Consider the following 25576-nt stretch of genomic DNA (forward strand, 5'->3'; position numbering starts at 1 on the left):
ATGAGCGAGGCGGCGGAGACCAGCACCGCTAGCGGCACGGCGCCCGCCGCAGCTGCCCCCGCGCCACCGCCGCCCCCTGCTGCCGCCCCTCCGGACGTCAAGCCTAAGAGCCCCGTCAGCGGCGCCGCGCCGGGAGCATCGGGCGGCGAGGTGGCACCCGCCGCGTCCGGCTCCGCGGCCGCTACCGCCGCTACCGCCGCTACCGCCGCCGCAGGGGAGACGGAGAAGAAAGTGCTCGGTGGGTGCTGGGCGGGTAGGGCGGTATCGCGTGGCGGCTTCGCGCTCGCCTCGCTGCGGGAGGAGGGTTGACGGCAGCGCACGCTATGCTCCGGGCCGGGCGGAGCCGCCGCCCGCTTGCGGACGCCCCGCTCCTCCCCCCGTTCCTCGCTGCCGTGAGTCAGGCTGCGCGCGGGGTGGCGGCGGCGTCGTGGGGAGCCGCCGGAGGAGCGGGGCCCGGCTCGCACGCAACTCGGCGCGAAGTTGGGCGGCGCCGCCGCCGGTCGTGCGCGGAGCTGGGGCGCGGCTTCACCCTCCGATTCTACGAGGCCCCGCGTCGCGGAGAGTCGGGCGGGGGCTGCGTGGGCAGCGAGGAAAGCGAGCGCAGCCATGATGGCGAGCGGCGGGCGGCGGGGCAGGCTTGCCGGCACCTGCTGCGTGCCCGCTCCGCGCTGTAGGGAGAAGCCGCGGTTGTGCGGGCTGAGCGTCCCGGCCCCGCCCGGAGCGGTACGGGAGGGCGCGGGGCTGCGAGCCTACTGCCGGAATCGGCTGCTGGCAGAACGCGTGGATGACCGTGAGCCCGGATCTCTGAAGTCTTGGCAGAACTTCTTTACTCTTAAAGGACAGCAACTGCTTCAATAATGTCTCTTGGATATATGTTTTTGAAAATTATTTCTTTCACAATAGCAAAAGCGAAGTGCCGAATTGCTATCTCAGTACTCAAGCCGTGTACGTGCATAGCGTGTTTCTTTCTTTTTTTTTCTGTTTGAACTGTAGCTAAACAGGACCAACCTGTTGAAATGGTCTGGGTATAAGTCTGCGTTGAAATTGTTCTAGTGGAAGCAGGCTGCTGTTCATTACCTATTTATCTTGCTTATAATCTACTATTAATAACCACTTAACTTTAAGAGGCTAGCAAGACAAAAATAAGGCTTACTTCTAATGCCTGAGCTTCAGTGGGGAAAGACAGCATCTTCTCTTTAGAAGGTTTGAAATCTTAGTGCAACAGATAAAGGAGCAGGTAGAGACCTCAGTGGAACTGCCATGGCAAGGAGCCTAGCAAAGTAAACTGGTAGTATGTTTTTGGTAATGTTTTCATGCAGATCAAGCCCCTGCTTCCAACCTTCCTCCCCACCATTTCCTGGAGGGGGCAAAGAAGGAGTGAAGGCTCAAGTGCTTTTCCTGGTCTAGTAGGAAGAATAACCCCCATGATGATGCTTCTGCAAATGGGCCTTAATGTTAGGCAAGCTTTTTTCCTCAGACATGAGGAAATGATGCAATTAAAAATGGGCTCGAAAGTACATAGTAGTCTAGTAATAGGTCTTATGGTACAGTGCAATTAAATCTCCTCTTAAAAAGATATCACATTGGAAGCAAGGTTTGAGGCTTCCCCAGTGTTTGACTTCGAGGTATAAGGACAAATCAGCTTTCATGTGCTTTTCATTGCTGAATTAAGAAAAACAAAGCTATTTAAATGTGGATAGGAGTGACTGATCATTTCCCTGATATGTGCACAGCATTTCGTAGGAAATATGTGAGCTTTTGCTTGCCAGTGGGATAAGACTCATCATGTTAACTGCTTTCTTTGAATTGTCAGTAAGACTGGTTATGGCTTCCTCTGGGCTTGTTCCTTCTACCTGCCTGATCTCTCCACTATGACAACTCAGGCTTAACAACAGCTGTGGTCACATGGAGATCAAACATAATACTGACGTCTAATGTTCTTACCCTCTTGGTGATGCTTAAGGGGACATTGTTACACTAATACAGGCGGGGAATACTACTTCCACAGTATACCATCTTAGGAATGTGCTGGAGGTTTCCTGCAATCTGTGACAGCTTGTGCAAAAAGAAGAGTGCTGTTCTACCTAGCTCTGAAGCTGTGTGCGCATTTATCAGCGGCCATGTACGATGAGTTTTGACTACCTTTCCTTCCGCTAGTTTTCTGGCTCCTCTGAGAGTTTTCATAAGATTGTCAGGCTTCTCATCCTCTTCCTGATCTGATTGAATAGGCCAACATATTCATGGCTATTTTGAGAGAAGAGAAAAAAATAAGGCAATCAGTGGTATTAGCCTATTATTGTCTTCTCCCCCATTTTCCCCTGTTAACTTGCACAGCGCAGTGAACTCTTGCCTATGTTCTGTACCTTCATAATATCAGTAAGTATCTGGACCTAGATATGACCTGATGAAGCTAAACCTAGAAGCACTGCTGTAAGAGTGATAACTGTTGTCCTTCAGTCAATGCTGAGTGGCAAAATTTGGGGGCTTTTCTCCTCTTGAAAACAAGGGGAAAGCTGGGAATGGATGCTGTACTAGGTACAGCCTTTTTTCTCTAGTAACTATCACAGTCTTCCATGATTTCGCTTTTTCTGACTATAAACATTTGCTCCTAAAATATGAACGCTTACCAAAATCTTCACTGAAGTGCTGTGATAAAGCACTGTTACTATTTCCAGTAGACCTCAACAACAGTGTAACAGTGGACTGCTACCAGCAAACATTTCTGTTGTAGCTGTGTAGCTGGAGGATGAGGTCACTTTTTGTCTGTCAGGAAGGTGTGCACATATATCAATGTCAAGGCTGCGTAGGACCAGAGGTCTGTTTAGCCGTGCAGTTGCCCTGTGAATATTTAGGGAAGAATACAGAAGAAGGTAATTGTTTCCAGGATGTTTTCTTTTTGCCTCGAGCAGGCTGACTAAGGCTTCTGAACTGGAGATTATCCTGAAAAGACTTTTCCCCTTTAATTAATACTTATTTTTTTCCTGTTTTTTTTTTTTGTTTGTTTTGTTTTGTTTTGTTTTGTTTTTTTTTTAGAAAGTTGGCATTTGTCTGACTAGATCCTTTACAGGTGTCTACTGTTCAAATTAGGCAGTGTGACTGTTTGACATACTGCAACTGTGTAGCAGTGCTGTGTATTAAATAACACTTATAGGTCTCCAAATCCTCGCTTTCCTGCAGGTTTGGAAAGGGAAAATCTTGTAGTCCCCACTCAGTTGCTGACAAAAAAGGAGAGGTTGAACTACCTCCATCACAACTGAGTCCCTCCCACACACTACCTACATGTTGGTGGAACAAGTTCCACCAGATCCTTTAAGACACTACAGTCTGATTTCTACATGAGATGTGAGTTTAGTGTAGTGAGACAAGAAGTTGTCTTCTTTCTAGAAGCTTCAGCGTGGTCTGTTTACAGCTGATACTTTGTGGAAGAGCTCTGGAGTAAGGAATATAAACAGAAAACAAATGTTGGGCTTTTGTTTGGAGTGGGGTTTACAATGCAAGAGAGAGCTCATACATAAAAATAAACATGTGCTGCCCTTCTCACATGAGATTGTTGGATGATATTTGGCATACTGCTTCTTCAGCCAGTTCAGGTTTCCAAGGAAGCAAAAAGGAGGGATGTTTGAGTGAAAGAGCACTTCTAAACAGTTTCTTTCTGCTAGATGTGAAACATACAGCTACTAAGCTAAAGAGAACTGATGACTGGCGGTCATCAGAGGTTTAAATGTTCATTTCTTCTTTATGGAATAAGAAATAAAATAGAGGAGAAAAATAGATGGCCAACTCTGAAAATAGGGGGTGGACTTAACTGTAGATGGTGGAAGCTACCATGCAGCAAGTGAAAGCAATATTTCCTACTACTGCATTAGTATAAACTGAAATGGAGGTGAAGGTACATCTTTGGCATTAAGGAAGGAGACCAGGTCTGGTCTGAGAAATAACATGCAGCTATAAAAGCATTTCTGTGACACTTTTGTATTATTATTATTATAATTATTATTTGAACTACTTTTTTCTTCCAGCAACAAAAGTTCTTGGCACGGTCAAGTGGTTCAATGTCAGAAATGGATATGGCTTTATCAACAGGTATGTTTAAATTGATAGTTGTGCATATACTGCAGAAGGACTCATGGTATGGATAATATACCTTGTGTTAGTCATTCGAGCAGTGACCCAAGGAGCTGACTACAAGCTTGTGCACTTAGTGGTCAGGCATTCAGTAAACTTGGATTTTCTCTGAGCTGAATCTTTGCTCAGTGGTATGTGTGGGATGAAAATATAGTGTTAAATTCAGTATAAATTTGATCTGTTAATTGCTTCTCGTGTTTACTCATGCTACAGTTCTAATGAGCTGTATTATCTTTTGTGACTGTGTGGTTTTTTTTTGTTGTTGTTGGTTTTTTTTTTTTTTTTTTTTTTTTTAAGATGTGAGGAAGGAAGATGAGAGGGAATACCTCTGGCTAAGAATCTAGTGTGTTAAGATATTGCGAAATAACACTCTGAAAGAGTGGTCAGGCACTGGAATGGGCTGCCAGGGATGCGGTGGAGTCGCCAACTCTGGAGGTGTTTAAGGAACATTTGGACATTGTGATGAGGGACATGGTTTAGGGAGAACTGTTGGTGATAGGTAGATATTTGGACTGGGTGATCTTGTGGGTCTTTTCCAACCTTGGTGATTCTATGATATTAGTCAAAATGATTAAGTATGTCTGATATTTTTTTCAATATTATGTAACTGAGAGTATTTTAGGCCTGGGTTTGGGGATCTTTCGTTTTTTCCTCTCTAAATACAAATGAACGTTTAAATGGCACCAGTAATGGCTAGCTATAAGAGGTGTTTGTCATGCCTCCAACTTCAGATGCAGTAACAGCAGGGAACTCTGACTTTTAAGGCTGGAATATCTGTTAAGGGGCTTAAATGTATGATTTATGAGAAATGTTTCCTGCATAGTGAACACTTAGTAGACTCATAGAACTGCTTGGAAAGGACCTTAAAGATGTTGAAGTTCCAACCCCCTGCTATGAGCAGGGTTACCATCCAGTAGGTCATGTATCTTACAAGATACATACTTGTCCTGCAAGTCCCTGAATTGTTATGCAGATTTGGGTTAGTTGAACACTAGAATGGGATAGAAGAGTCCTGTTCCGTGGATCTGAAGCTCACTTTATTATAGCCCTATATCTGGAGCTACTATCTGGTGCACTGTAAAGTAGAAGAAAAGCTTGAATTGAGAAATACTTTCCTCAGTCAGGTCTTTCAGAGCACTTTGAAGGGGGAGCCTTCTGCTGGATATAGTATAATAACTGTCTCACAAAGCTGAAGTTACTTATTCTAAGCACAGGAAAGTTAGAATGATATGGTCTTTGCAAAGCCTTTGTGAAGGATACTTGCTCCTTCTGCAGGGATTTAAGTGAACAGACTAGACTGTAGAATCTAGGTTGTTCCTGTTGTGTGAGGACACAGAACTGACACATCTTCAGGTGTTGCATGTGGGAGCCTGAACTGGCTGGTGTAATCTAGACAACCATATGAGTTGTTTTCTGGTTCTCCCTCCAGTGGATGCTCTTAGCACCTTGTGCAGGGTTGCTTTAAGATTCACTGAAAGGAGAGCTGTTAACAGCTGTGGCCAGTCCTGTTGGTAGTGTTGCTTGACCTCTGGGATAACAGATCAAGTTGCAGGCACTGTGGAGGTTCTGGGAGGTGGGATAGTGGAATAGTGAAAGGCAAGTAGCCCAGTCATTACTTATTCAGTGTTTTGTTTCAACACAAAACGCTTCCCTATGAATTATAGGGCACCTCCCTCCTGTTCCCTCATTTCTCTGAAGAGTGGGAAGTCCTTACTGCTATTAAAGGTAGGATCCTCGAAAAATCAGACCAGCATCTTGACAACATAGCCTAACACAGAATGTGTGGAATCCAGGCGATGTGTGATGGGCTGGGGGAAGGGAGGCCTTACTTGTGAAGTCAGAGATCTCTATTTAAGTCTGTTAGTCTGAACTCTTATTACTTTTTCATTTCTTTTCACAGAAATGATACCAAAGAAGATGTGTTTGTTCATCAGGTAAGAGTGTGGTATTTGTAGTTAGAGATAAGCATTGTCATGGCCTACAATCATTTTCTAGTGTAACTTCTAGAGCAGCTGGGTTGCTGGGGTCAGCTTACCTTGGCAGCTGCTTAGAATATTTACTTCAAATATCTCAAGTTGGCATGCATGTGTTTCAGGGAGGAATACAAGGATATGTTTCTTCCTCTTTCAAAGTCATATTTGAAAGAGTAGATACTGCAAACCTTCACTCTGTCTTGTGTCTGCCTTAATTTGAACATTAGAGTTCCACCCACACCCAGAGGAGATGATGACTCTGTTTACCTGTCCTTCCCCCATTTTCCTCTACTTTGTCACTTTCCTCCTGTGTCTTGTTTCTTCCCACCATCTTAACCTGTGGGTCTGTTCTGTCTGCCCTCCCTGGTATTGGAGAGAAAGTGATCTGGCCTGGCTTTTGACCAGGTTGGGTTGCCATCAGCTGTTGCTGCATGAGGCAGCTGTTCTTGAGAAGAAGGGGTGGAAGGCGGTGTGCTGAGTGTGCCCAAGGAGGGAGAGGCTGCCAATCAGCCCGCCATTGGCTAACTTATGAACTGTCAGTGGGCTGTTCTAAGTTTATATCATGAGTCTTGGATCGCAGACAACTTGTGGGAAGGCAGAGGATGCTGCTTGCATTCTGGTGCTAACTGATTGGCTGGCTTAGATCTGCTTTTGCATCGCCCGAAGCTTTAGCAACAAGTGAATTATTGCACTTGGAACTTGTCTCATATGGAAGATCTGCTGTCTGTGTGATTGTTAAAATCATGAGAGTCCTCTGTAGCTCCATGGAAATATAGCTGGTGAAATTACCCTCAGAGTTGGTCACTGAGAGAAGAGGGTATGTACGTGTGTAATTAAAATTGCTGCTGAATGTCAAGTTAGTCATGAAGCCACAAACTAGACATCATAACTGTTTCTCTGAGTCAGGGGGTTTAGACTCATTATCCCTAAAATGGATGAAACTGAGTAAGACTAGTGCCTGGGACAAGTGAAGGTGGTGTCAGTCCATGTTCTCAGTATGCGTTCCTAATTCAGTTAGTAGAACAGTAGTGAGAGCTCTCAATGTGTATATGAATTTCTCAAGAGGTCTTAATTCATAAACAAAACTGTTAACAGTTACCCTCCTTTAATGACAATGTGTTTTGTACACACTGATTCAGATGTGTATCTTTTTCTAGATACACTGCCATTGTGCTGATACACAAGTTCTTGTAACAAAATATATTTTGCATAGGCAACATTGTAAAACTGCCTTGAAAACAAGGTATCCCTGAGATCTGTGTGAGGATATCCAGCTATCCTTCTGATGGCAAAAACTACATGGAGCATCATTTTCTTTGGGAAGACTGCCTGTGAGGGCTTCAGAACAATGAAGGCCAGCAGCAAGCTACTCTCTGTGCTGTTATATCTGTAGAGATGATTATTTAACTCTTTGTAAACTGATGGTGGAACTTTGCTTTTTTTTTTTTTTTTTTTTTTTTTTTTTCCCTCCACCACAGAAGACGAGATGTTCTAGACACAAACACAAATGCAAAACTGGCTTGATGTTTTAGAAATACCACATATATCCAATGTGAGCTTGCATGCTAACTTGCCTCTGGGCTCTGCATGACAGAGTATGTTCTCCCAGATACAGCCTGCCTCAGCTGCAGTCAGATATTCTGAAGCTTCTCTGTTTTGAGTTGTTTTACTACACAGCAGCAGAAAGTGAGGGTATAAAGGGGTGATGTGTCTTCTTTCTCCTCCTGTAATGTGCTGGAAGGAGATCCTTGTTCCTGGGGCCTTGTGGCCAGTGCTTAGTGCTGGACAGCCCTTCTTGGGTGGGGGAGCCAGATCTGTTGGGCTGTGAAGGAGGAGAATGAGTCCTCTGCAAACATCCTGCTGGGAGCTCCCTGTCTTTGGTGGTTAGTGCATATGCAGCTCCTCCTCCACTTCCCCTGCACCCAGCTTGGGATGGGCTGGATTATACAGCTAATCCTTTAAGAATAAGGTTGACCTAATTGAACAGAGACCACCCCCCTCCACTGCCCATGTGTACACACACACACAGGAGGAAACAGCCTGGTCTCATGATCAGGATAGGGGGTTAATTCTCAGTGTATGGCTATTGGATGCTATCTATAAACTGAGCACAGATTAAAATGCTTTTCGCTTTAGGACATGCATGGCTTGCTTTGAATTAACCCTTTGTCTTGCAGAGGACCCAAACAGTAGTATGGTGAAGGGAGAGTCTTACTTAGCTTTGTCTTGCTTGCATCTTTGTTCAGTTGGCTCGTGTGGGGTGCTGTCTTGGTGGAGTGTGTTGGGGTGTCTTGCAGTTTAACCCTATTAAAAGTATGCACAGCCAGAGAAGTTAATGAGAGAGTTGGAATCAAGAGGCAGTGAAGACGAAGCTAGTGCAGCGGATGAGATGAATGGCTTTCTTTTTCTTGTCTGAACTGATCTGTGTTCCTCTTACATTACAGTGCTTATAGTGCAGCCTAATACAGATGTATCAGTAACTGGTGTGGCAGATCGTGGCTTTCACTGTGACAGTGCTGGATGTAAACATGATGTGATATCTTGTGTGGGAAGAACTTTTCTAAACAGAGGACTGAACTAACTGAAATCTGTCATAGCCTTCTGTTCATCAGTGTCCCTTTCGAAAAGATCTCAGTTTATTGTTCAGTGCTGTCTATGTTAATACAGAACATCTGTCCCTTGAATCAAAGGCCCTAAGCCTGCAGGTGATGAACCGCAGCAGGAAGAACAGCATTCTCTCCTCTCTGGGTATATGGAGTAAAAGTCTTTTCATCAAGCTTAAAGTTCAGGCCTCTTATTTCTTCAGTGTTTACCTACTGCTGATGTAGCAGTAGGAAAGTCATATGGTTTCTACTCTGAATTCTAGAATGTACTCAGAATTATTCCTGGTTGCCTTCATAAAACAACTCAGTCTACCAAGTAATAGCTTCCATCTTCTATCCAGTTGCAATTCTAAATCTTGAAGTCTCTATACATAAGTCTGAAATAGTAGTTGTGAAGTCCTGTTGAATTTATCTTCCATTACTTTTCTTGAAAGTTTGAGTAGCTTTACTTATCTTAATTATGCCCTTTGTTGAAAAGGGGTCTTTCTAGTTCTCTTCCCCCTTTGCAAGAAAGAGGACTTGAAAATGCAACTTGACATGTCATGCAGAGCACAAGTCTGCTGAGGTCATGCCAATTATTTCAATACAAGTGAAATAATTAAACCCTCAATCTACTGTAAGATAACAATTTTTAGTATGAGTATGTCTTTTTTTGAAAAGCTAACAATTCCAGGTGGTTTTAGTAATGGGCTGTTACTAATATGTTAGCAAGAAAGCAAATTGTCTGTACTGGACAGTGGGAGTCTGCCTGTTCTCGTGTTTCCCAAAAGAATGTACTTGAGCAGTTCATTCTGTTCCTATATCAGAAAAGTTCTTGGATTGTTTATTGCTTTGGTATCAATACTGTCTATGCTCTCACGTTCTTCAGGGACACTGCGGGGTGCAGAGAATAACTGTCTAGATGTGCAGCTGCAGTGCTACAAGGACATCCAGGCCTATTGCCTTAAAGGAAGGGGGGTGGTTTTTCATCAACAAATAGAAGTGTCTTTTCTAAACTGGTCAAGCTGAACTATAAGCTGACTAGAATTTTTCATTTGGTACTTCAATAGACTAAAATATTTCTTACTGTTGATAGAATGACTATAGTTGCCATGCACTGGCAACAACTTGGCTGTTCTTCATTTGGCCTGTTTTTTCTAAACTGCTTATGACTTTCTGTTTTTGCCTTGTACCCCATTTATAAGTGGGATTTGTGTACTTCTAAGTACTAGATCTGTACCTACCTCATTTATGCTAACAAGACACCTGTATCAGGGAACTTAAAGTACACTGGTCTTTAACTGAAGAGTACTTCAGTAAAAAAAAATAAATTACTGGCTCAGTATATTGACATCTTCAGTATATGTGTTGTTTAGTGTTCTTCAGTCTCTTTAAGTTTGTAAACCCTTACTTAATGAGCTGACAGTAGCCTTGCCTTGCTTTGCGTTGCTTAATGCATTTTAGGAATCCTAGAAGCATGCCTCTAACTGGAAATCACCCTAGAATGATTTTCAGCCTATCAACAGTGGATGCCCAAGTGTTTCTGTGAGTTTAGAGATTGAGGGTAATACCAAGGGGGTCTAAACAATGACATTAATAGCATTTTTGTGTTTGTCTGCAAGGGATGTCTGAGATAATCTGTTCTGGTACTGTTTTGCTGTGTTAAGTAGGGACTCGCTTAACTTTCTGGGGTCTCCCTTACAGTGCTTAGGTAAAATGCTTATTTCTATTATTTCAGAGTTACAGTAATTCTTTAGTTACCATGGATTGCCAAAATATCTTTTTGTTGATGTCACCTCCTCCAAAATGCTCTTTATTTTTACACTCTTTGTAGTGCTCAGCGTGTGTCTCCTAATGATTGCTGCAGTTGCTATCTTGGTAGAGCATGCAGGAAATAGAGAATTCATGCAGAATGGTCCTGATATGCTGTAGGCTTGAGAGAAGGCATCTTGGGGCAACAGCTATTTTGTAAGCTTATGAGTATTGAAGGGGTAAATTTTGACTCAGTAAGGAGATTCTGTGAAAAGAGAGATCTATGTATCTTATATATTCTGGTATGTGGTTTTGAGACTGTAGCAGAAAGACTACTCTTTCCTCATCCACGAGGCTTTGAAGGAATGAAATGAACTAATGTATCTTTCTGTATCTTTATTTAAAGACTGCTATAAAGAAGAACAACCCACGGAAGTATCTGCGCAGTGTTGGTGATGGAGAGACTGTAGAATTTGATGTGGTCGAGGGAGAGAAGGTGAGATTACTGTGGCAAAGAGGTGTGATCCAACAGAGTTCTCAGTGTTACTTCTCAGAAGAATACAAGTTTTGCTGTATATCTAGTCTTTTTAATGTATTAATCCCTGTGGTGGGTGACACATTCTCACTCCATAACACCAGGATTATGAATAACAGGCTTGCTTTTGCACGACCTGTGAGGAAGGAATCTGGATAGCTAGGAAATGATGTTATATGCATAACATGTTCATGTTTTATCTTCCTTCCCCTTCTTGCTGTACCTGGCTCTCTTCTTCCATACACATGGCTTACACTTTTTAACTTCCAGGGTGCAGAAGCAGCTAATGTCACTGGGCCAGATGGAGTTCCTGTAGAAGGCAGCCGCTATGCTGCAGACCGACGCCGCTATCGACGTGGCTATTTTGGCAGACGCCGTGGGCCACCTCGAAGTGTAAGTGTAACTTTTTTTTTTTTTTCCAACAATGGTCATCCTACCTCCATAGTAATTCTAATTTTCTCAAGAGAGGGAGCTACAGGTTTGACTCAAGTTAATTAAATTGTGAGTGTTTCTCAGTAATATTCTAGCTTTTTCCAGCACATCACTGATGTTGTTGGTGATAGCTCTGTTACTGGGTGTCTGGTAGGCTCTTTCTTTTCATCCCATTCCAGAACTGTCTTAAGTATCTTTCTGGGTGTTAGGATATCTGCTTGTGGAGAAATAAGATACCTAGGCAGTTAACCATGCCCTTTACATGAAGCAATAGGAGGAAGTATTTGTAGTGACCTAAGTAAGCAGTGTAATAATCACTTGTGAAGGTTGAGTAGAGAAAATTTTTTCTTCAAAAGCTCATTGTTTTTGTATGGCACAGTAGTAGTTTAACAAACTAGTTGCTACTCTCACGTAGCATCCCTTAATAGAACTCTGTCTGCAGCAGTGCAGTATAAAAATGCATTTTTCTTTAAACTGACTATCTAAACATGTTATAAACAGTTGTGCATAGGTTTGGAAAGCTTTCCTTCAAGATTTCGCAGTGGGGAGGTCTCACTAAGTGATAGGTGGCTGTAGTTCTGACAGTTACCACTATCTGTTTTGTGCTTTTGCTGCGTTGGTGCCTGGAGTAATCCAATGACTTGAATGTAGTGCAGGCTTGACAATATTTTTTTTCTAACAGTTGAGTCTGATCATCATTTACAGGAATGTGGTGTTCTAGTATGAAAGTCTTGCTTCATCCAAGCAACATAACTCTCTTCATCTTGTTCTGCAGTTGCCACTGTGTAGGCATCCTTCTTTATAGCCTAGCTGTTGATGCTTGTCTGTTGAAGTATTTTCTTTTAATGCTGTTAGATACCACCAAACTTTAAATATGTGAAAGGTGTTCTTTGAATGAAGCCCTGTAGACTGCTAGAAGTTGGTGATGGTAACTGATACTTTATTTCTGAGTGTGTCTTTGTTGTGATAGTTCGCAGCTTACGCTTTCATTCCATGCAGCAGAGAGCTAAGAGTTGATGAGCTAACAAACTAGAAATGAGGAATATACTAGATATGTTCTAGTATCAATTTTTTTTTCCTTTTGCTCTGCTGAAATTAAAATCTCATTCTACTGTCTAGTGAATGCTTTAGTTATAGTATTTGATTGTCTGGGACCTGCTTCACATTTCAAATGAGCAAGCATATGAGGGTTTTAACACCCCTCTGCACTGCTGAGTACGTAAAGCAGCTCTTTTCCTTTTGCCTGAAGAATGATTGTGTGAGGCTTGTCTCAGGCATGGGGAACATTCAATCTGTAGGTTCTTGTGCTGAGCCATGTTTTCTTAGACATCTGATGGAAACTCATTAAGATTAAACTCTGACTAGCATGTGACAGTATAACACACTTAAATTCCAATACTTGAAGGTATATGGAGCAAGATTGGGAGCAAAATTGTGGTTCCATATTGTTTTCCTTACACTTGCTTATATCTAAATCCTCAGACTGGTACCCAAAACACAGCAGACCTCAATGGTTATGTGTCTGGGGCCTGGAAATCTTGAGAGAGAGACCTCTTATATGTAAAAATTAATATTTTTATATATTTAAAACTAGAAGCATACTGGTCTTCCTCAGCAGTTGATGATTCTGGAAGAATTGTAGCCTTCAAAACATGTGGATGATCACTGCTCATGAAGTTTTTTGTCTTCCTCTTCAGTTTAAGATTCCTCTGAGTGTTCAGCCTGCCCAACAATGCATTGTTCCTTTAGAGTTGGTAATCTGTGAGCTTAAGAGTAGATTCTGTTCTGCTGTCAGATGTTGGAGTTCTTACAGTACCATCCCTTAATGTGCCTGCCTTTAGCAGATAACCAAGTGAGCTCCATGATTGCTGTAACTTTTCAAATACAATAGTGGCCAGTTCCTTGAATGCTCTTAAATGTGTGCTGCCTAATCACAAACTTGGATGCATGTGATTTGCTTGAGTGATACCTCACTGTCAGAGATGAGCTCAGTCAAGAGTTCTGAGAAAGAAGTGGGCAGTTATGTGTACTAAACTTTGTGTATATTTCTTTGGGCAATTCTTGCATTCTCAGCTAGTGAGGACTGACCAGTTCTGCTGGGCTTTCTTACCAACCTGTCGATTAGCTGCCTGAACAAATCAAAGCCCTACTCTGGTAAGATCTTTTTAGGGACTGCAAGGGGCTCTCTGCAGGGACTGTCTCTGAATTGTCCTAGTGTAGGTCAGTGAAACCACTCTTAACTTACCCAAATCTTGTCATGCTTTGTTTGCTTGGTTTTGATCAATTGCTTGTAGACTGAATCATCAGAAGCAATTAGCATTTATTTTTGGAAATTTCTTGCATCAATTAACATACTCTTCATTTGGCAGTTTGCAGTAGAACTGCAGTTCTACTATATTTCAAAAGAAGCTTCTCTTTAATGACACTTCCTTACCTTCTCTTCTGATTTGCAGAGGGGTAGAAAAGTTAGCAATGTCTGAGCTGTAAGGTACCATTCACAGAGAATAAAGGTGGTGCCTCTCTGTGTGAGTCCTGTAAGATAGTTAGATGGAAATAACACCACTTTTGAGACTTAAATTTAAGTTACTGGTAGTACACTCAGCCTTCTGTGTCTAAAGAGCACCTCAAGGAATAGACTCCATTGTATCTATGCCTGTTGTTCTTCTGATGTACTGGGCTACAGAGGTGAAAGGTTTTTCTGTAACTCAGCTGCCATGTTGCTGATACTGCTAACAAAAGGGGGGGAAAAAAGAGTTGAGGGGAGGAAAAATCAATACAGTAGTTTATGGATTGTAATAACACTCAGCTTTAACATACTGAGGTGACTTCCAGCCTTCTAGAGCTTCTAACTGCTGTCACTTAACAAGTCCAGTCCAACCTTCTAGTCTGTCTCTTCTAGTCAAGACTGATTTCTCCTTGTTTAACTCCATGAGCGTTGGGAAGTATGCTAGATGCTATCTTCTGTTAGCCATGCTAGCTCGAATGTCTGTACTCTAGACATAACTTACTTGACCTAGTATATTCAAAACTATATGGATTTTTTTGAAGGGTGAAGAGAATCTTCAGCAACCTGAGACTTTTCACCAGCTTTAATGGACCTTTTGAACTGTTTGGGGAGTTCTGTGAAAAGCAGTACTTTTTTTGTATTGTAATCTTCAATTTCTCTGAAGACAAGAGGCTGCAATCTTCCACAAACTGTGGTAGTGTAGATGTGACATGGAGGTGTAATCAGAGTACTATTACAGGCAATGGATCATGAAATAACCTTGAATTGATGATATCTTCTTTTAAGTACTGCATGCATTACTAACGAAGTTCTATGCATGGATCAGGTAAAATCTCTTGGGAAACATTTTAAAGGTTGACGCTGTTTCCTGTAGAGAGAATGTGAAAACATGAGTACTACTGTATGAAAGTTAGAGAATGATCTGAAGAAATATAAAAATGAATGAAATTGAAGAGACAGGTGAAAAAACTCCTTGTGGTTACAGTTATGCTTAAAGACATTCTGTTCAGGGGAGGGATTAAAACTCAGTGTCTTCATGGGATAATACAGCATGCTTACCTATTTTGGTAGCCTTCAGAGACAAAAATGTGAGTGAAGCTGACCAGTTCTTTACATCCATCTTTTACGATGACCTAGTGTATTATTAAAAGGTAGGATGTAGAGTTGGAAGGTTTTAGTGGAGAATGTGAAGTGTATCATGTAGTAGATAACGTATATGTTGCGAGTTTGGTGCTTTTAATAGTACCAATGAAGTTTTTGTAGTAAATAAATGTAACTTATTGTCAGTATAATAAAGCAATCTTAAAGCTTAGGTTCTGTTTTCTGGTTAAACTGTATTTAGTGACTTCTGGCAGCATAGCAGCTTTATTCAGGAAGCATGCTTTACTTCAAACTGGCAGATCTGAGAAATTACTAGATATACGAATGTGCTAACTGAACTTTTGTGATACTGTAGAGGATGCAGGAAATAGCTGATATTTCTGGGCTAAGTAATTCATGTTTTCAACTAGCTACTTAAAACAAGCCCACATAAAATATTCACATATCAACATCCGATTCAAAATGAACAGGGAAACAGTGTCTGTATTGTTTTTCAGTAAAAGCTTTATCAAGGTTTTTTGTCACTAAATGAGCTGGAGACTGTTCTTTATCTGAGATTTCAATGCAGCATTCTGTGGGGAGGAATGCATTTGTGCTGTGCTATTAAAGACGTTGGAATTCAATACTATCTTTAAAGAGCAGTGAATTTAATACTAATTGTCCAGTGCTATAAGAGAGCTTTGGCTGATGAAGTCATGACTTTGCACTCTTCCTTACCGTTGAGTTGGCTGATGCTTTGTTAACCTCTGGTCCCTTAGTCAAGACCTTCTAGGCTTTTGTGTTTTCATATGTTTGACATTGCAGCACTAGAATTTGAATTGTTTGGTCAGAAATCCTGGAGAAGGGGAACAGTGATTGTGCTGAAACTTACCCAGAATCATAGTACAAGGGAAATAGTAATATATTTGCTTTGATTTTACTACTTTTGCTTTCAGATAGTGCTTTTTCTTTGGTCTCCCACGTCTGTGCTTTCCCAGACTGAATAGCCACATCCTTCCTTTATGGAAAGGAAATGCCAAGACTTCAGAACTGTTATTAGCACACATGCTTCACTATGCAAGGCAGACATTGACCTCTCCTCTCAGATTTTAACTGTCAAGTTGCATAGAACAGAGAGTCTTAATATAAACAGTGCCAGAGTGGTAAGGCAAACACTATAATGCTTAGAAATGTGTTTTCTTCAAATAATTCTTAAGTGGCTACAGAATGCATTGGGAATAAATAGCTTTTGTTACATGCTGAATCAGATGCAGAAAGCATTCTGTTTCCAGGTCTCTTTTTGAATCCTTTATTTTGGAGCAAAGAATAGTAAAACTAGAACTGTAAGGCATGGTGACCTCGTATGCCAGTAGTGTCTTATCTTTTGGAAAAAGAGAATGCTGTAATACAACTCTATCAATTTTCAGCTAGAGAGAGAGTCTCTCAAAGGCTGATATTGAGTGAATGTATGAGCTGAGTATTTGACATGATGCAGTAATCTTCTGTCTTTGAACTCAGTGTGTTTTCTTTTTGGAAAGAGGATTTTACTTAATAAAGTCAGAGTAGTGTCTAGCAGTATTTGGCATGACAACTTTCAGTCTTCTAAATTCAGAAGTGTCCAGGTCAACTGCTGCTTTTCCATTGCATAGTTTATCTTTTTTGAAATTCAATGTCATGTCTTGAAACCTACTTTTGTATGTACTGGGGAGATCTGACAGGTTCTTTACCTTTCCCTTGAGGCAGGGAGGATGCACTAATAGGTGGCTTTCTCCCTCACTATGAGGAACATGAGCAGCATAGCTAACTCTTGTTCTGCCCCTGATCTTTTCTTTGCCAAAATAAAAGCTTTGGCTTAGTATGTTGGGGTTTCTGTACAGGCTTACTGTTATCTGAGCTCATATTCAAGTCTCTGGGCTATACAGTCAGTATACTGCCTGAAGTAAGGCTATCTGTCCCTGATTTTTATTTTGTTTGCTTTATTTTGGCTTTAGGGTGTTGAGGGAGAAATCAAGGATGGGGTTACGGAAGGAGGACAAATTCATCAGCAAGTCCAAAGGAATCCTACTTATCGTCCCCGCTATCGCAGGTTTGTGCTGTTTTCTTTGCTTGTCATTGCAAGTGTAGTCTATAAAAGCTTGCAGAGTGAAAAGCTGAATTCCCAGACATTTGAGTACATGTAAGTGGTAGAGAGAATTGGAAGCATTTAAATTACCAGGAGGAATGTGTAACTTTTAGGAATAAGGAAATAGTTGTAGAATTTGCTTGATCTAATTGTGTGTTACTTACTTCCAGGAGCAGATCAAGAAAGGGCAAAGTTATTTGTATCCTGTACCAACTCATTTCAATATGTTGCTCAGCTGTGAGAAGTTCCATGTCTTTCCAGCTTGAATTCTTATAGTACTTCAGGCAAGCAACTTATCTAGATCCTGCTTGACATGGGGCAGGTTGTCCAGTGTCTGCAGGGTCAAGATGTGCTTTGTAAAGCTATCTGTGGACTGCAGTCAGTAGTCTAGCACTGTGTTGCTTGTGTACCCAGGATTGAGATGGTTGTATCACTCAAGCCTAGGTCTAAGCAGTGATGCTGTTTGTATGTACAAAAGAGCCTGTCTCTTCAGGAGAAAAATGAAGTCATGTTCTGTCCCCTACCGAACATCAGATACACAGAGGGTTTTCAGTATTGCAATTGCAAGCGCCCAAGGGCAGAGGCTCGGAGGTGGAAGGGAGAGATTTTTAAAATCATAAAATAGTTTGGATTGGAAGGCACCTTTAAAGGTCATCTAGTTCTAACATCCTTGATAGGAACTTCCTACTAGGTCAGGTTGTTCAAACTCCCAGTCTGGTGTTCTTGAACACTTTCAGGGGTGGGGCTTTCACAACCTCCTTACACAACTTGTTCCAGTGCCATCCACACAGTAAAAAATAATTTTACTTAAATCTAATCTTCATCTACTCTCTTTGATTTTATTTATTTATTTATTTTTTTAAAAAACCATTATTCTTTGTCCTGTCACTGCATGCCCTAGTAAAAAGTCTGTCTTCATCTTTTCTGAAAGCTACCCTTTAGATTCTGGAAGTTTAACATCAGGTATCCCTGGAGCCTTTTCTTCTCCAAGCTTGACAATCCCTACTCTCTCAGCTCCAGCCCTTCCTCACAGGAAAGGTGCTCCAGCACTGTTAATATTCATAGTCCACATCTGGATTTGTTCCAGAGCATCCATGGTGTTATGCTCAGGTCCCAGGGAGGAGCCCAGTACTCCAGGTGGGGTCTTGCAAGAGCAGAGTGGGAAAATCACTTCCCTTAATCTGATGACTGTGCTTCTTTTGATTTAACCCTCAATGCAGTTAGCTTTCTAGGCTGCAAACATGCTGCCACCTTATGTTTATCTTTTCATCCATTAACACCCTGTATAACTAACAAATATACAGGTATCTACAGATTGTATAGCTAGAAAGATTATCATGGTGGAAAGGGATAGTCAGAAATAAAATGCTCTCCTGTGTCCTGGCCTTACAGAAAAACTCTAAAGGGAGTGATCTCCAGAAAGAGATCCTTCCTCAGTGGCAGTCAGCCCTTAAATGGGGTCTAGGAGAGGTGGAGCCAGGCTCCACTTGTGCTCACACAGATGAATTGCCTTCACCTGTGCTCCTGCAGCTGATTCAGTGCTTGCCTCAGGTGATCAATCAGAGGTTCATGCTGTGATTCAACAGTTCTCATACACACCCCCAAGTCCTTGGCTGGTCTGCTGTCAATCTACTTATCATCTAGTTGGTATTCATGTTTGGGATTGTCCCAACCAATGTGTAAGACTTCTTACATGGCCTTGTTGAACTTTGTGAGGTTCTCACCTTGAAAATCTGTTAGCATTTCTCTGGAAGGCAATTCTTCCCTCTAGTGTCAGCTACACCACATACCTTGGTGTCATCTGCCAACTTACTGATGGTGTACTTTTTGTCCGTGCCACTGACAAAGATGTGAGTAGTCCTGATATCAGTCACTGAGGAATTCCCCTGTTGCTGATCACCACCTTGACATCAAGTTACTGACTACAACTGTTTGAGTGTGACTGCAATTTATTATTATTATTATTTTTTTAATCCACTGAGTGATCCATGTCTCTGATTTGAAGAAGGCAGGCTGAGGGAGCTGGGCTTCATCACTCTGGAGAAGAGAAGGCTCAGGGGAGACCTTATTGCAGCCTTCCAGTATTTGAAGGAAGATTAAAAAGGAGATAAACTGACTTTTTTTACACTGATAAATAGTGATAGGGCAAGGAGGAATGCTTTTAAGCTAAAGGAGGGGAGATTTAGATAAGATGTCCAGGCGGAGCCTATCACAGAGTGAGGTAGTGGAACAAGCTGTTGAGACAGGTTGTGGGTGTCCCATACATGGAAGTGTTCAAGGCCAGGTTGGTTGGAAACCCTGCTTCTGTGGCAGGGGGATTTTAACTAGATGATCTTTGGCCTGAGTTGGAAGGGACTTCATTCTGTGAATTGCAATGGATAGTTTCTTAGTAACTTCATCTGCTAGTGTTCCCTTGGGATCCTTCAATGCATCTTACCAGGTCTTGTGGACTTCTGCAACTTCAGGTTGCTTAGATGGTCTCAAACTTGATCTCTTCCTACAGTGGGTGGTTCTTCCAGTCTCTTTGTTTTCTGGAGTTGGGCAGTGTGAATAGAGCATTTTCCAGTGAAGATTAACGAGGGGAAAAAAATGATAATCAGGGAGTACCTCAGCCTTCTCCTACTATTTTCTTACAAAGAGGGCCCAATTTTTCCCTAGTTTCCTTTTATCACTGACATACTTAAAAGCCTTTCTTGTTGTTCTTAATGTCCCTGATCAGATTCCGTTCTTTCAAGGCTTTTGCTTTTCAAATCTGATCCCCTGGCTGTGCAGACAATGATTATGTTCCTCCCAGGTTAGTTCCATCCTTGTTTCTGATCTCCATGTATTTCCTTTTTGTATTTAGGTTTGTCTGGGAGCTTTTTGTGTTTTTTTTTTTTGCCTGACTTCTTTTTAGTTGCCTTGCAGTTGAGCTTGTAGGAGGTGATTATTGAATATTAATCAACTTTTCTGGGCCTCTCTTCTTTCCAGGGCTCTATCCCCTAGTTCTCTACCAGGCAAGTTCCTGAAATCTGTTCTCCTGAGCGACAGTGAGTTTACTGTGTGCCCTCCTTGTTGCCGTAATCATTTTGGGCTCTACCATTTTGTTGTCATTACAGCCAATTATGGAATCATCAGCGTTTGAAAAGACTTCCAGGATCATCCACTCCAATCATCCACCTATCACCAGTATTTCCTACTAAACCATATCCCTCAGTACAACTTCTAGACACTTCTTCAACACCTTCAAGGATGGTGACTCTCACCTCTGTGGGCAGCCTGTCTCAGCACCTGATCAATCCCTTGGAGAAGTAGTATTTCCTGATGTCTAACCTGAATCTCCTTTGTCACAACTTGAAGCTATTCCCCCTAGTCTTACTGCAGTGCTGCCCTTGAGCTTCATGTATCTCACCAGGCCTTCCTTGTTGGTGAGAACAAGATCCGATGTAGCACCTGTCCTCCTTGACTCCTCTGTTGCTTTGAAAGAAGCCATGATCATTCTAAACCTGGATGGCTTATGCCTTGTTGTGCTGTCCTTCCAACAGACACCAGAGTAGTCAGAGTCTCCCATGAAGATCAGGGCTTGTTGAACATGAGTGCTTGTTCTCCGTACTTCATGTTTGCATAGAGGCATTTAATTTGGGCCTTTAAACAAACTGGCTTACTGCCTGGTGTGGCTAAAACTCATTTGTGCTCATCAAGTGTTCTTCCTTTGACCTGTGGTCCTGTTGTCTCCCAGGCTTTCAGAATTGTGAGTGGTGTGGGAAGATTAGATGAAGTTCCATTATTTCATTTCTATTTTATTCTGACATAGGAATAAGCTATGAGGAGACATCAAATGAAGGAAGTGAGAGACATGTTGAGAAACGTTATGTTTGAAGCATATAGTTAGAACTTTTTGGTGCAGGATGCTGGGGAAATACAAGCTTGTGTAAGCTTAAGTGGTGTGGGTCACATAGCAAGAAGAGAATGCTATTGCAATATCACTAAATAGGCAGACTGTATCTAGCTGAGGAAATCTCCAGAGTGGAAAACAATTGGACATTAGGGGACTAAAGAGAAATAGGCTTCTTTATCCTTGCTTTTCCCTAGGGATCTATGGAACTGGGTTAAAGGGGTCCTTGAAGACCCAGTAGGACTTCAAATTATTAAAAAAAAAAAAAAAAACAAAAAAAAAAAAACAAACCTAAAAGCTATTTGGATTTTACATGAACACAATACTTTCCAGTGCGATAAGCAGTTAACTTGCTGAGTCACCTGTGTTAGTCATCCTGTAAATTGTCTAGTATAGGATTTCTATATTTCTGTCCTTAATTTTCTATTATTAATTCTGACGTGACCACTCCAGTTTCAGCCCTCCATGCTGAAGGAATGATTCCATAATTGAGTGACTCAATATAGTTAAAAATATTAGCGTGTGAAATACCCATCCTCTGACTGTTATGCATTTTGAGGTATTGCCCAATTTCTTTAAACTTCTTGAAGCTCATAAGTTACAAAAAATCAGATCATTTCCTTTTGGAGGATGTGACAAATGTGATGCCTTATGGAGACTACTCTTAAGGAGCAGAATTGCATTAGTCTGCCATAAACATACCTTAGTTGGTCCTCCTCATCTGGTCTGTTTTTTTTATATAGCTTATTGAGATCAGGTTCCAGCTTTGGATTTGGGTAGATGAACTATGAAATGGGTACAATTCTAGTTCTTTGTTGCATGCTTACTCGGAAGCAGATAGGAAGGAGCAAAAGAATAATGCAAAAGAAAGAAGGAGTTGAACTTCATAGGAATAACGGGGTGGTCCTTGATTGCAATGACATGTTCCATGCGGAGATAAACTTAACACTCTTATGCGTGCTGAGTCTACAACTATAAGCCTTCCTTCTCCCCTCTGATGTTTTCTAGCACTTAACAGAGTCATCCTCAACACAAACATTATCTGGGACTGCAGGAATGTAGATAATACTGACATTGTAGCAATCTGATATGTATGAACTACTGCTGAAAGTCCTCATTAGCATTGGGCTACCTCCTGTAAGAAGTAGCTTAATATGTACATTCCAATGTCAATGAATTATGTTTCTGTTTAGGTTAACAGTACATGTTAGTGCAAGCAATACCTAAATCTAGTGATACTAGTGTTTCTGTTAGGTTTTTTTTCCTTGAGAAATCTGAATAGCCTTTTGAAACTGGGTAACTGTGGATTAATTAAGCCATCTACTGGGAACAAGATAGTAGGCCGTGACTTCTAGCCATATTCTGACATTATTGTGAACAGAATACATTAAGTAATCTTTGTTCCTGAAGTACCCAAGAAAGCATTGCATTTCCAGTGGAGAGCTGAAGGTCACTTACTTGAGATGCATACTTTGTGGTCAGAGAGGCAACACTGCATTGGTTACTTGTGAGCTGTTTGTGGATATTCAAACTTGTCAAGTGTAAGTGTAATTTCCTGGGAACTGTGGCATTCAGTTATAAGGCTGGGTGGCTGTGTAACTAGTGCAACCTGACTGGCTTAATTGGTCACTGGCTTGTTTGTTGTTGTTTTCTTTTTTAATTCTCTTAGTCAACAGTTCAGAGAACAGTTCATCAATATGGTGAGCCATGGGGAGCCAAGGCACTCCAGGTTGCCTAATGGATAAGGCATTGGTGGTTCAGTGGTACAATTCTCTGAGCAGACTGAGCAGAGTGGGGCTGACCTACCTTTTTATTGCAGAGCAGGCAGCAGAACATGCTGTTGTAATCCCAACAGTGAAAACACTCAGACTGCATGTCTCTCAATGAACTAGGACTTTCCCTTGAACTGTATGACAGCGGAACTCCAAAGGAATTGTTTGCTTGCATTCTAAACTATGAAAGGTGGTAGTTGGCTGGTGAGGATTTTGCTGGGCTGAAATTAAGTTAGTTTAACAGTCTCAGGCTACTTTTGTACTTATATGCACTTTCTTGCCTCTTCAAGAGGGCCCCTGCGTCCACGCCCTGCCCCGGTCACTGGAGAGGCTGAGAACAAAGAGAACCAGCATGAGGCCAGCGCTGTGAGTCAGCAGCCACTTCGCCGTGGGTATAGGCGCCCATACAACTACCGGCGTCGGCCTCGTCCGCCCAACACACCAGCTCAGGATGGGAAAGAGGTAAGCATGCTCCTGGCCACGTGGCAGAGGCTGAGTTTTGATGGGATGAGTGCTAAGAGGTTTGGACGGGGGGGTTGACAAGTCTGTCGGTATGTTACAGAAAACTGATGGCAAGTTGATGGTAAGGGTAGCTGGCTTAATTGCCTGTTTCTTATGGACTTGTTTGAGCAGCTTACCTTAAATGAAACCAGCAGTGGGATAGAAATTGCTTCATATTCAATTGGAGTCAGACTGTAATAAATACCTCTGAAATAGAAAGAAACTCCTTATCTTCCAGCTCTGTTTCCAACTGTTTCTGAAACTATCCATTTCCAGGACAGGAGATGGATTTGAAAGTTCCAGATCAATTTTTTGAACTGCACAAACTAGATTTAGGTTAACCGTTAGTAATTAGACTTCACCTTAGTGAGGAGAAGACTTTATTATTCTATCCTATCCATTCAAGGTGGTTTTCTCCATGTCAGAGCTGACTAATAAAAAAAAACCAAAAACAAAAACAAAAAACCCTGCTATTGGACAGTGAAGGGACTTGCTCAGTTTTACCTATAACAAAAATGTTATTGTCTTTGTGTCTCAGACAAAGGTGGCTGAAACACCTGCTGAAAATCCTGCTCCAGTGACTGAGCAGAGTGGTGCTGAGTAATGTCAGGTTCTGCAGGCACCTCTACTATCCCTCAGGTAAGGAGCATAGCTAGTATCTTTTTTGAGTGAAATGGGATTTCTAGAACTCCTGGCATGTTGTCACATATCTATATTTCTGGCTAGATACTTGTAGTAACTTCTGAAAGCCTTTTATAGGTGAGTCAAGGAATTTCTTCCTCTGCATCTGTCTGTGTCTGTCACAAAGTAAAGTTTGCTTTATCTATATAGGTAACTCTAATCTTTGAAAGGGTAGATAACAGCAGGACAAGGGGAAATGGTTTTCAGTTGAAGGAGGGAAGACTTAGTTTGGATATCATGGGGATGCTCTTTACTATGAGAGTGGTGAGGTGCTGGAACAGTCTGCCCAGAGAGGTGGTGGATGCCCCATCCCTAGGGGTGTTCAAGGCTAGACTGGAGGAGGCCCTGGGCAGCCTGGTCTAGTATTAGTATGTGGTGGAGGGGAGTTGAAGATTCATGATCCTTGAGGTCCCTTCAAACCCTGGCCATTCTGTGATTCTGTGTGTGTGTGTGTGTATGTATATGTATGTATGTGTGTGTGTATATATATATATATGTACTTCATGAATACCATCTGTTGATGAGTTGGTGCTTTAGGAAGATGTGGTACTCAATTTATAAATAAGATATGCTGGTCATGCTTATCTTGCCATTAATAAGAATAGAATATTCTCTGCACTAAGAAAGCAAAACTTTAAGCTGCTTTTTTAACTTGACTTTTTTCAACAGGTGTCCTGTATAACTCAGAAATAACACCAAAGAAACATTCAAGCAATAAATAAGCAACAGTGATGAAAGCAAAGATTCAAAACATCAGAACTAAAAGCAGGAGGAAAAAAAAAAAAAATACCAGCAGCTGAGATCCAGGGAACGCCTGCAAGACAGATGCATAAAGAGTGAGATTTGGAAAGAGCAACCTCCCCAGTTTCAAGAGCAACTGTGGGTTTTTTTCTTGTTTAGAATTTCAATGTTTCACTAGTGTTGAATTTTTTCAGTTTTTCTTTTGGTATCAAACTGAAAAGGGGAAAATACCCAATGAAAGAACTGAAATAGAAATCAAATGCTTTTCTTTATTGGATGCTGGTGCTAGACCTCCCAGGTGTGTTGAGTATTTTTTTTTTCTGTGCCAGTCCTGTTCACTTCAGGACATGGGGAGGAGAAATTTCAGCTTTCCTTGGTAAGATCTATTTGAAACTGTGCAGCATGGGTGACGTTCCTTGCAAATAAAAGTGATTTCAACTACCAAAACCAATCCATTGAAGTGTTTGTTTATATTTACCTTTAAAATCATTCATGCTCTAATCTTGCTGCTTCAGTATTTACATGTGAAAATGAGCTGCATCTCTTAATATGCAGTGATATGTCTTGTCTAAAACACTGCTTGGATAATACATGTGCAAGGACTTGACTGGGTTAGTTATGGCTACTGTAAAACAAGAACAGCTTCTGCAAGGTAATTAGACAACAGAGCTGTAACACTACACTACCCTCTCTGCATTTCTGATTTTAGGTTTTTCTGTTACTATATTGCAGCAGTTGTTTGTAATATCCAGAGTGGATTAGTGGGATATCTTTCCCTTCTGGTTTCCAAGGTTTTTGTTATTGAAGCAGTAGAATCTAAGCCTATAGGTTTCTCTCTGCCCAGACTTAGGCTGCTACCTCATTCTAGCAAATAAAGTTCCAAATAATGGCAGTACATTT

At 41.6% G+C, this 25576-nt stretch overlaps 1 protein-coding gene across 1 annotated transcript; it reads left to right on the forward strand.

Moving 5' to 3' along the window:
* YBX3 (Y-box binding protein 3) lies at positions 1–25117 on the forward strand (the record flags this gene model as incomplete). The annotated part of the gene is made up of 9 exons (XM_079541410.1): positions 1–238; positions 4020–4083; positions 6026–6059; positions 10839–10928; positions 11238–11360; positions 16977–17071; positions 23044–23215; positions 23793–23893; positions 24605–25117. 8 exons carry the CDS (start codon positions 1–3, stop codon positions 23856–23858), a joined length of 882 nt encoding a protein of 293 aa, XP_079397536.1. The 3' UTR covers positions 23859–23893; positions 24605–25117.
* Between the last annotated feature and the right edge of the window lie 459 nt (positions 25118–25576).

The sequence above is a fragment of the Tetrao urogallus genome (assembly GCF_951394365.1).
Source record: "Tetrao urogallus genome assembly, chromosome: 1".
NCBI lineage: Eukaryota > Metazoa > Chordata > Aves > Galliformes > Phasianidae > Tetrao > Tetrao urogallus.